The 12,630-nt window shown below is 40.5% G+C and overlaps 1 protein-coding gene across 1 annotated transcript in view; it reads left to right on the top strand.

The window, feature by feature from the left end:
• Positions 1–12,085, top strand: part of CPS1 (carbamoyl-phosphate synthase 1) — a 98,054-nt gene extending 85,969 nt beyond the window's left edge. Inside the window, exons 33-38 of the mRNA XM_062002505.1 lie at positions 752–826; positions 3,631–3,729; positions 9,044–9,103; positions 9,947–10,059; positions 10,593–10,722; positions 11,987–12,085. Coding sequence (XP_061858489.1) covers positions 752–826; positions 3,631–3,729; positions 9,044–9,103; positions 9,947–10,059; positions 10,593–10,722; positions 11,987–12,085 — 576 coding nt within the window. The remainder of the gene's footprint in view (positions 1–751; positions 827–3,630; positions 3,730–9,043; positions 9,104–9,946; positions 10,060–10,592; positions 10,723–11,986) is intronic.
• The last annotated feature ends 545 nt before the right edge of the window (positions 12,086–12,630 follow it).

The following is a 12,630-nucleotide window of genomic DNA, read 5'->3' as shown; positions in this document are numbered from 1 at the left end:
AATTACTCTTTAGCAGAAAATTTGTTTTGTTTTTGCCACATGTGGTCGTTGGCTCTTCAACTGTAATTTTCTTTCTAGCCCCTTCCTTTTTTTTTTAATGGTCAAATTAGATGAGAGAACTCCTAGACTGCAGTGACTCAAGTCCTCAGATAAAGATGATGGATTTTAATGTTTTCATTAAAAAGTGAAATTAAAAAAAAAAAAGAGGTTGTGTATTTTTGGGGAGGGGAAAGGAAAAATATGATTTTTTTTTGTAAAGTTTCATCTGATTTACACCAAAAGTGTGTGTCCTTATGGAATGGTTCAAATTCTGTGAATGAAATACTTCTGTTGGAGAAGTTTTCTCAGAAAAATTGACTGGCTTCAGATACTATCTCTCTTTGTTTCATAAATGAAATGTTTCACAACCTTTCTATTCTAAAATGTGACCTAAAATTATAATGATATTGGACTACCACAGATATAAAATCTGCCATCAGAATGTGAGCAGGACTTCAAAAAGCAGAAGGATGATTTAGTGGTGAAATACAATAAAATGTTTATTTTTTCCAGTCCATCATCAAGATGCTGGGGGAGCTCATTTGCCAAGTACTCCTTTGCTTATCAGCCTTAACCAGGGCTTTTTGGGGATTAATTAATGTCTGTATCTTTCTGGCACTTTCAACTGTAGCTGGATAGTTGGGAGTTTTTTAAAATGATTCATGACATTTTCATTTGCTTACTCCCTCCTCCTTCTTTTTTTTTTTACCAGGCCCCAATGTTTTCTTGGTCCCGGCTGAGAGATGCTGACCCAGTTCTCCGATGTGAAATGGCCTCTACTGGGGAGGTATCTTTTAGCTTTGTTACTTTTTTTAAAGAGGAAGTTGCTTTTTAACATCCTAAAGCTTTGACAGTGATCTTATTGCTATCATAGATGGCATCTGTATCTTCTTCAAAACATTGAAAACAGCTTTCTTAACTGTAAAAACATGTTGTCCTGGAAATCTCAGTTTATTCAGCCACTGGATGTCCCTCTTTACCTGCATGTCAGCTCCCTGAGTTGGACCTAGTTGATGTGACAGCCTGAAATGAGTTTATCTGAGAGCTGTCAGGTTCTGGGAGGTTCTCGGCACGTCAGTCTGTTTTATGAATCACCCGCTTCTAGACAGACAAGTGCTTAAAACTCACTATCGACACATGTGAAAATAGCACTATTGAGGCTCCAGGTCATGAGTGTTTGGTCTTAGAATGCGCTAGTGGCTTAAAGGCAACAAATACGTGCAGTGATATTTCTGTTGTTGCCTGGTAACCATCACGGCACGTCCCAAAGTGCAAAAGGCAAGAAGGAGTAAATAAAATGTGGTGGTTGTTGGTAGGATGAGGGGGAGACTGAGCTGCTTTACCCACTCTTTCTACAGCTGGGCTGTGAGATGCTTCTGAAATGTGTATATGTGGCGCACTGTAAAGGCACAAAGCTATTCCTCTTTCTGCATAGGCTCAGCACTTGCCCCTCAAGGGGGATGGATTTCCCTCTACATCATTTGAAGAGATTAACTCATCTGAGCTGTCAATAGCTTTTGTAGGTGTACCCAAAATGTTTTTAAACTTGCTCTGTTTGCTTACTTTGTTTGCTTACTCTGTTGCTGCTAGAAAAGAGCTACAGGAGCAAGAAACATATTCTGGGCTATAAAACTCACTTGGGAAGTGATTAAATACTGAAGAAATTAGATAAAACTTAATTTTGTTCTGCCATAGTTAGACAAGTGACAGAGCCTAGGCTGCTCCATTTGACATGAGCTTGGTTTTATCTACATGAGCTATTTTCCTTAGGAAAACATTAGCATTTTAGTATGAAAAAACACTATACTCAGATACAGAGTAAGAACAGCCTTAGGTCTCCTACATCTCTTCATAATGTGTGAGAAATTAGTATTGCAGTAGACTTTCTTTCAGTGTAGTTAGTGGGCAGCAAAAGCTAAGTGACTTCTGTGACTTCCTTATTTTCAGTACGAAACTGATGCAGCCACCACCACACACCCTCCCGTAAAAAAGAAAAAAGGAATAAAAATGTAACTAAAGGCAAGAATTATTTTTTCTGAGCTTTATATGGAGTTAGAGATTACCTTGGTCATAAAGGAGGGATTATTAACTTTTATGAGTTGAAAAGATCCATATTCACAAATGCCATAAAACGTGACAGTTAGGAAAGTCTTTCTTATGAGTGAAGTAAGGATAATAACTTGCTTTGGGTAAAATGCTCAATTATTCCTCAAAGACATTTTTTACACACATGGCTTGATTTGGGCTTGAAGACACAGTGCTGGGATCCCTTTAAGTGTTGTGGCTATTTTGATCATGCCACAATGGTAAAACTCTCCTGGTAAAGCCATGGTACAACTCCCTAAGGCACGTGATCGTCCACTACCCTAGTAGGTCCAGGACACATGTAACCCCTCTGCCAGATACATTGTAGAATAGACTAGACACTCAAGAATGAGTTTTTAGAGCAAAGCTGAGATGCTAGTTGGTACAACTTTTTTTATCCCTTCCATTGTGGGATTTGTATTTCTTTGGTTCTTTTTTTACTTCAGAAGATCTGGCAAATCATCATTCGTTCTTCTTCTTACGTGAAGTACTGATTTCTGCTCACCATGGTAACTGTGAGACCATGAATGTGAGGGCCAGCTCTGAGATGAGAGGGACCATAAGAGGAAAATGGGAGAGCAATTCTCAATCAGCTGCTTTATCCCATCTGTGTATGTGTGTAGATTTGTTATTTCAAAGGGAAAAATCTGTGACACTTTCTACTTCTGACTGTTTTACAACAAATGTGGAGTTGGCCAGAAAAAGTGAGAATCGGATGGTTTTTCTCTTTTAACTTTTGTAGAAGTTTATGCATTCCTCTCTTTGTCATCAGAATTCCATTTTTTTTAAGGAACACAATTTAGTTCTTTTAAATTTTTACTGTATGACAGTCTGTTAGCAACTGAGCTCCACAGGCAGTTCTGAATCGTGGAGAGACGCTAAATTCTTTGTATTGATTTCTTTATCAAGTTTTTGTTTGGATAAAATAAATGATTACAAATCAACATGATTACTTTGTTGTTTTCCTAAGTAAACACTAACATTTTAATTTGTGTATATGTGGACTGTTAATGGAAAAGCAGCTCTATTGTACCATGGCTTATCTTCACAAGAAATGCCAGAAGTACATGACAGCTCAAGCACTGTCTTACCCCAACTTGCAGCGTGCACACAAGCACACACCTGCATGCAGAGCACTCACTGCTGCTTAAGCATTAGAGAATACTAACTAATTTGCAATGCACTCGCAAACATTGGAGCGGAGCCTGTGTACAGCACTCCCAAAACTCAGAAGAATCAATTGTTGTTACTCCTTGGTGTGCTCTTTGAAACTAAACTGTTGGTTATTCCTTCATTATTGCTTCATTAAAATGATGAGATTTTTCTGCAATGATTTTCTGATTTATTCCCCCCAACCCCAGGCTCAGTACAAAAGCAGTCTGATTCTGTGTGGAGAAGTCAAAAGAACCTAACAAAAATTTTCATTCTTGTTGCTTTCTAAAGCAATGGTTTTAGGTTGTTTTTTGGGTTTTCCCCTAATGCTACCTTCTTTGTGCATTTGCCCAGGTTGCATGCTTTGGGGAGGATGTGTACTCTGCCTTCCAGAAGGCTATGCTTGCCACAGGGTTTACATTTCCTAAGGAAGGAATTTTGATTGGAATCCAGGTGAGTCTTAAAAATCAAAGCTGAGAAAGGACTGACACACAGGATCTCAGTAATTATTGCCTTGTTTTCATTCATGTATCTTTATGGCTTAAATGTATTTCTTTGCAATTTGTCCTGAAGTGCAGTAAGACAGCGAGGAACAAACATCCTGGAGAGATCTTTACTGGATTTCCTGGGACTGGCCTCTTTTTTATCCGTCTGGCTCCTGATAGTTTCTACTGAGAGCTGCAGAGGTTTGTGAGGGGCAACCCCCCAGGACTGTTGCAAGCAGAGGCCTGGGATCAGAGTTAGAAGCCACCTCCCTGAGGGGAACAAAGCCTGTGGATGATCAGTTCAGAGAAATGTCCCAGCTAAAACTGAGATACTGTTCCCTGCTCCCTCCCAAATGGGAGCCTTAGGGATGCTACTTTCCAATCCTGACATGTTAACTCCCTTCATCTGTACATTGCCTCTTACTCTTTTGAAACCGGTTCCCCTATACTCCAACAAAATTGGGAGCCAGTCTCCATACTTCAAAGCTGGAGCTGCTGAGCTTTCCCTATAGATGCATATATATAATTCCAGGCACAGCTGTAGCATTATCCAATAGTGTAGAAAATATGATGTTGTTGCGGTGTTTGGGGGCTACTTGTTAAGCTGTAGTGGGGCTAGTTATTGGTGTAACACTGCTAGGGAATGAGACCTCTACCAGGTATGGCACTACCATCTTCCTTGCTTCATTGGCGGGCAGCAGGGCAAAGGACTTAAGTACAACAATCTTCACCCTGCAGCCTGGTTTCCTGGCTGCCTAGAGGCATGGCTGCTACTACTCCTTTCCCTGTTTGATGGTGGTGCACGGCCAATATTACCATGCAGCTCCTATCAGGTAGGAGTAAGTAGCTCAGAAAGAAAGACTGAACTCTACCTTCATGTAGTAATGTTTTTGGTTTCTGTATTTTGCCAGAGTCTCCTCTTGGGGACTGCCTCTCAGACATGTCCAGTCTGAGGACGTGATTCCATACCAGTGATTCCATACCAGACTAGAGCCTGGAGTTTAGGGTTTTATCTCTTGCTGCCAGTATTCCTCAAAGTTGCTATATGTGACAGAAAGTTTTAATGGTGTCATTATGGGAATGTCCTACAGTGCAATGGCTTCTGCAAACAGCCTTTACATGAGGGAATTCCTGATGTGTTTGCCTTAGGAACAGCCCTGCAGCATTTATAGTTCTGTATTGGTAAGGAGAATGTGCTTTTCAGGGTGAGAAGGTAGCTAGTCAGCAAAGCAAAAAATTTTGGTTCATTTTTACAGGATAGTTGCCAACTGCAGGAGATTCTGAAGTCATACACTTATAAACATTGAGATGTGTGTATGTTCCTCAAAAACATCCAGAGGTTTCCCCTCCAAGTAGAACATTCTTCGTCCCCATAAAGATAATTGATTGCCTCCTACCATTTCCCTGGTGTGCTTATAATAAGCTTAGGCTCTACATGATTGCATCAAGCAAATAAACCAAAAAAATAGGTGAATTTTCCTGTCAGACAGCTGGGGTGTGAAAAATGTGTTGGGCTATCTGTGCCAGCAAGATCTGAAGGAAGTGTGAAAAGTGTCCAGAAAGGAACATGACCTCTGCTAACAGCTTAGTCCTTAAGTATACACATATATATACACATCTATGTATTGAAGCTGTTGCTGTAGAGTTGCCTCAAAATGACAGAAAACTCTTTTCTTGTTACCTAGATAAAGTTTAAATGTTCAGGATGAAACCCTGGGCTATTGGTACTATATGTCTACTGTGCATCCAATCACTGCAGATTTTTAAAACAGCATTTTAAAAAGGAGAAAAGAAAAGCTAGAAGAAGAAAACAGGAGGGATCCCAGTGTTTAAAATTGAAGCCTATTTTCTTGAGAGCAGCTAAAAGGAAACCAGCAGCAAAAAAATAATTTTAGTTATAGAAATCATTTATGTGGATTCCGTCAGTATCTGTTAAACTGAGCCAAATGTTCTTTGTACAAAGGTCTTAAAACAAAACAAAACAAAAAAGTGAAAAAAAAGGAAGATAACCTAAAAAACTTAAGTCCCCAAAACTTTTCAAAATCAACAAGATTTTGTCAATTTTAATGAGTGGTTTACAGTGTCTCTTCTTGCAAAAGAAACTTGAAAACAACAGACCAATCGCTTAAAGATCTCTTCATCTCAGTATATTTCTTATATGAGTAAACTCTGAAAAAAGAAGTATAAAGTTAGTGCTGAGAACCACATGTTATTCTCTCCTAACTCTGGAGTTTATCACCCACTTTTCAATGTTCCATTTTGAAACAGAGGGGAAATAAAACTTTGTAAGAAGAGAAGATTGAAAGGTTGACCTGAGCCTGATGTGTAGACAATGAGTGCTCTTCCCTCAGTATTACCGGCTAGAGGAAAGAAGACACCTCCACTACAGAAAAAAGAGGCACAAAGAATAAAGTGCAAGGGGAGCTGTGAAGACCAGCAGCATTGCTCATTTTGATAACAAACATGAAGTCATCCACCTCAAACTGGCAAAGTTGTCAGTTTATATGTATTTTTCCTTCAGAGTGGAAATGCAGACTCAGGAGGACAGATATCAGGTCATCCCTCTCCACGATCACAATGCTTAAATGTCATTGCTGTGAGGGGGTGATAGGATGGAGGTCCCTCTCTGGGCAGAGACAAGTGGCTTTCAAACTGCAGGATGGTTTCTGCAAGCTGCTCTGGTGCACTCAGGGCTGATTCTTGTCAGGAGCACTTGTCAGCTCACTTGGTCGTCTCTGAGGAAGGTGTTATGTTTCATCTGTGCTGGATGGTGAACTCAAAACACATCCTACTTTCCAGGCTTCATTGCTTCATGGCTAGCAGATCACTCTGATTTTTAGCCTGGACTTTTAGCTCTTGCAGAGAGAGAAATAAGCAGCAAAATGATCTTGAATTCTGCTTTACTCCAAAGTATCTAGGCTCAAGATATTAAGTTTCTTTGGTATGTTGCACCTTTATAGCATTGCTATTAATTATGTTGAGGTGAAAGGAGGCTGTCTTCTTGAGGGTGAAAGTCAAATAGATGTAGTTAACGATAGCAGGGATGGAGATCTTAGTTCCTTACAAGTGTTTCATGCTGGAGTACTTTGAAAATCAAGAGTCCAATCCAAACAGGTCCCAGTACACCCAGGTGATGAACCCAGCCAGAGAGGCTTCCACATTGGTGTACTTGGAGGTTTCAGTTCCAGTGGTGATCCTACTAGGGCCATACGGAAATGTTGCTAACCAAGTCATCATCCTGAAGATCAAACAGGCAAACACTTCTTGATATCTGTGGGACAGCACGAGGCAGGCTGGGCAGCCAGTTGGGCCTGCAAGCCCACTGCAGTGTCCTCAGCTGTGAGCACTCTCTGACATTGCACAGGTCGAGGTTCCCCAGGATTTTAAAGGCCTGATGCCCTCCCAGGGTGAATGGGATATGTATTTCTTGTTAGACAAAAAGTCTCTGCCAATCTATGAAAGCTGATAATCTGACCTTTTTCACAATTTGGAGGAATCTGTGATGCTGAAGCCCTGGGTCTGCCATTATACAATTTATATTTTATACAAGAGGAGTTGAAAAGCTCACTTTATTTTTTTTCCTGATTGGGCTATTCAGTGATATCTCTGGGATGGAGTGAATCTGCCTTACATCTGTGCTGGTGACCACAAGATGCAGAAAGCATTGACGGAGTATTTTATTTTTAAATCCAAGTACTCCAAGTCTGTTGTTTCAAGGTAACCTCTGCCTTGGTTCCTTAGGTACCAGAATTCTTGCATGGGCCACAGTAGATTTGGATACATAATTCAAGATTATCACAGGGGAAGAGCTGGCTTCATTTTGAGCTGGATCTTAGTGAGAATTGATGTAGCTGTATTGAATTAACTGAGGATGTAGCCCTTTACAGATAGCAAGGCATGCTAGCACACGAGAGAGAGGTTATAAGAAATAGAACTTTTCTGATAAAGGAAAAAGAATGCAATTCTCCTGCAATAAATATCTTCCACTAAATAAATCTGCTTGTACTTTTCACCTTTAGTAACTAACAATTTTTTATACAGGTTCTCTCAGCCAGCTTGTAAATCTGAGGCTGTTCCAATGCAAGCTGACAGCTGTAATTCCTTTTCATGGAGAGACTGTTTTACGTGTCACAAGTGTTCAGTACATGTTTGATAGAAGTTTATAATACTGTTGTGAAAGCCAACCCCCCTGACCAGAAGGCAGAACTGTTCTCTCTGATGGGAAAGCTGCCAACCCTGTCACATTGTATATTTATATTTTGCAGTTAGTGTACAAAACGAGATGGTTTTCAGAGTAATGTTTCCAAAGTGCTTGAAAATAAACCTGTTGACTCCTTTTTTTCATGGGAAATCATTCACTCTTTCTAATATTGCTCTCTCACCCATAAAGATTAAACTATCAGTAGCTCCATCAGGGACAAGGGAGTTTGCAATAATCTTACTTGCAAATGGCCAGACCAGGCTAAGTTTTAAAAAAAAAGTTTGGCCTGCTTTGGCAGCGAGAAAGACATGTGTTGTATCTGCCTTTTGCACTGTTGTATCTTCAATGTCCCAAAGAAAAATTACCCTGGGATCAAATTTACACTCACTGGTTGCTCTGAAATGGCTTACTGAAGAGCAGATGTCTACAGGAGGTCATCTGAGCTTTGCTTCTAAGTTATGTTGGATCTGGGTATGCATTATGAGAAAGCTTTTCAAACGTTCTCTAAGTACTTGGGCATTCAAGTCCTCATGGGAATAGAGTGTGCCAGTGTCCTGAGTGGTTTTATGTTTTCCACTTCCATGTGCCCCTGGCAGGCAGTTAGAAACGAACTCACACATACACAGGCTCTTTATGTGAATTTTCAAACAGAGTAACCAATGGCAGCCCAAAGCCTGTCCATATGTTCTCTGCCGGAAGAGAAGGCCAGATGTTTGAGCAATGATTGAATTTAATGAAGAACAGAAGAAAATCTAGTTGATATTTTTAAGAAGGCAATTGCCCAGATATTAAAAAAAACAGTAATAAATGTTCTGTAGTTGCAGTCCAACTTAGTATGGGAACACTTACCCTGGTGTTGTAACAAAATATGTCTTAGCTGGGAGCGACTTGGTCTTCAGGATCCAGAGAGTTTTCTTGGAATAGCAGTGTACATGCTCATTCAGATGTGTCTGCACACATACATTCTCAGCACAGAAAGGTGTATATGACTCTCATCACAGTCTGGAGGAGCTTGGAGTTGCACAACAAAGCACTGTTTCTAAATCCTACCTTTGAATCTGTACCTTTTTTTTTTTTCCAGAAGTCCTTCCGCCCCAAATTCCTCAGTGTAGCAGAACTTCTGCATGAGGAAGGTTTTAAGGTAGGTGGTTCTAATTACTTAAAACTAGGCAGTTTTCAAAATCTGAAATACAATAGGGATTTTTATCTGAGTGATCCATAAAGTCAGTGGGTATCACTCAGCTAAAAGTTTTCATGATTGTTAAATTGAATATATGGGCCTGTCAGGAGAGCCAGAATAACCCTGGTTCTACTATCAGTCTGCAGACAGGATGACACATTACAAACTCCTCTAAGTTCTCCAAGAAACAAAAATGCCAACAAGGTATCATGTATGACAGGAGAGGAGGAAGGGGAAGCCTTTTGTATGGAGGTCTTTACAGTGCATCATCTTAAGAGATACTCACAAGCTGCAGATATATGAAATCTTTCATGTTTGCATCCCTCCTATAACTCTTCTGCATCATTTTGTATCCATATTCCTAATAAAAGACAAATGACAGGGCAGCCACAGAAGACTGGTGAAAGCTTTTTAGTGTGAAGTATTTAAGTACGATTTTCCTCGGTGGCATTACTGTAATTACAGAGTTTGTAGTTCTGTCTTTCAAAACCTAGTGCTAGGCAAAACCAGATTTAACTTAAGCCCTATTGAAAGTCAGAGGGATTTAGGTTTTCTTAAGCCACTTAAGTGCTTCTGGATGTGTTATGACCATTCATTGTCTCATCCATTAGCAAATCACAGATAACAGAAAGTTGGGAAAGTCATGATGTTGTCTGTATGGAGAGACACCCTTTGTGATGAAAAGCACCCTCCAAAATCAGCTCTGGCAACCAGACTGTGTGTTGAATCAGACTCGCATGAGTTAAATGAAATGTTGTGGTGTTGTGAAGCACACAGTGAATAACCTTTCTTTTGCCTTAACAGCTTTATGCCACAAAAGCAACCTCAGACTGGCTCAGTGCTAATGGTATCCCAGCAAATCCTGTGGCGTGGCCATCTCAGGAAAACCAGAGCCCGAGCCTCCCTTCTGTCGGGAGGTAAGAGTTTTTGTTAACCTCCAGGACAGCAAATGTAAGAGGCAAATCACCGTCCCTGTGGAGATCAGTGATAGCGATTTAATGGGTCTTTATATTCAACCCAAAAGTTTTGGTTTAACTGCTGTGTCTGGAATTGCTACAGCAGGGAGATTTCAGTTTAATTAATGAACAGAATCTCATTGAACAGATCCAGTTAATATGATTTGGATGTATTGCTTTGTGTTCCATTTTCACACCATGGATACATGGGATCCGAATATTTAGCCTTTAATGACAGTCAGTCATGCCTTTAACAGAGTTGTGCTGAGCTGGGTGAAGGCTGAATATTGCTTTGCCTAACTGAATATAACAGAAATAAAGCCCAAATTCCTGAGTCAGTTTAGTGCCTTAACCCCTCAACCCTTCTTTCTTGGGATATAAGACTAAGCTCAAATGAAAATTTTTAGTGTTGTTTATCTGTATGCCAGTGATATTCATCACAGATTTTCATAAGCAAGACAACAGTTTGACAGTCTTGTGCATTGTCTCTTCAGGCTGGTAAGAGATAGGAAAATAGATCTGGTGATTAATCTGCCTACCAGCAACACTGAGTTTGTCCATGATAATTATGTGATCCGGAGGATGGCTATTGACAGCGGGATTGCTCTCCTCACTAATTTCCAGGTACTTCCCATGTTGTTCCTTCTTCTCTTAGTTGTAATAACCTTCAGAGCTTTCAAGCACTTGTGACCTCAAATTCCTACGTGTTTGGACCCTTGTTATTTCCGACGAATAACAATGTGTCTAAAAAGCATAGCAACTTAATTGTTTGAATGTTTTTGGTTTTGGTTTTGCTACTGCACAAAACAACGTTGCTCGAATTGAAACAAAAACAAAAAAAAGAAGAAATCCTGAGTCTTGTAGTACAACTGAAGTTATTACTGCATCAGTTTCCCTTCAGAGTGAACTTCTTGCACAGCATTGCCTTTAACATGTTTAAATCATGCGTGAGAACAGTTTTTTAAGTGGGATATTTTTCCAGTAGGGCCCTTAAACCTTATAGCAGGATGTAGCTGGGCTTTCTTTGAATGAGCCCTGGGGTAATCCATTTCCAAAGTGCCATCCAAGTGGAATTGCTGCCTGTCCTGTTCTTGTCCCCAGTTGCCAGTCATTATATGTTTGTAGCTCTTGAGAAACGCCTTTAACATAGTGATGGGGGAAGAGAGATTTAGTAATGCAAAGTGGGACTCCTGCTGCCAGCAGTACCTTGACTTCCTTTACAAGTGGCTACAACTGTCACAAAAGGCCTCATTCTGGCTGTCATTAAACACAGCAGCCAAATTAACACTGATTTCAGTGGGCACTGACATGGAACCCAGTGACTTGAACTGGTGTCCAGCTGTGCAAACTATTCTGATGTGATTGGAGTGAGTGGAGAGCAGAGAGAATGCCAAGCTGTAAGTTTGTAGGCATGATAATGCCAAACATGATTAGCAGAAATGGGAAACTGAAGACCCATCTTTTGTCCACTAACAAAACACACTGACAACCTGAACATGGTCCCCATCCAGAATCTATTGCACATCTGCTTGATGCACTTCATTGAACCCTTTTGATAGCAGAGTTTTAATCTCTGAGTTTGAGAGAGAAAAACAACCATGTGTTCTCTTAGACTTTAGAGGAGAACAACAGCTGTCATGCCACAGAGTTGACTTGCAAAGCACAGCACCTCTACGTCTCTCCAGCTAGCAAAACAGGCTCCAGAGGGCTGGAACCAACACACATGCACAGTCACCTTGAAATTGATGTTGATTTGGATGGACTCAAGGGCTGGACCCGCACGGGGTAGTTTCAGGATGACAGGGTAGAAGTGCAGAGCCTGCTCTAATACTCAGCTTTCTGCAGAAGGCTTTGCAATGCTCAGTCCTTCTCTGCTTTATATTGACAGGTGACAAAACTTTTTGCTGAAGCTGTCAAATACTCTGGGAAATTGGACTTCAGGAGTCTCTTCCATTACAGACAGTTTGAAAACGGAAACACTGCATAGAAGAACCATCTCCAACCTGCAATCTTACTGCTTCTGGCACCACAAAAGAGAGGGCATCTCAGGTCATCCACCTGACTCTCTTTCCAAGTATTTAATAACATCTGCGCTCATTGGTTTTCTAACTCACACAAACTAATTCCTAGACAATGCTTTTGATGGCTCATTGGAAAGCCGTCTTCTCCCTGTCATCTCCACTGTCTTCTCCCCATTTCTACATATGATCAAACATTAGTTACTTACTAGATAACTAAAACTTACTACATTCAAATGTGACCATAGCAGGAACAATGAAAGGAGATACAAGTGATCCTGCATGCGAACTGTTCCTTCTTTTTATAACCAAGCCTGCTACTCCTTAGAAACACTTTCTTGGGTCCATACTTCCAGTTATTCTGCTGGACTACTGGAGCCTGGCCTCAAACTCCCACAGAAAGACACATAGTTTTCCCTTTCTGTTGCTGATTACTGAAGATTTTATGACTTTATGTAACAGTCAAATACCCTTTTGGTTGATGCATCTGATGCACGGATGTCTGCCACTGTGA

Source organism: Colius striatus, chromosome 9 (assembly GCF_028858725.1).
Source record: "Colius striatus isolate bColStr4 chromosome 9, bColStr4.1.hap1, whole genome shotgun sequence".
Taxonomy (NCBI): Eukaryota; Metazoa; Chordata; class Aves; order Coliiformes; family Coliidae; genus Colius; species Colius striatus.
This window is presented reverse-complemented; position numbering and strand designations above follow the sequence as displayed.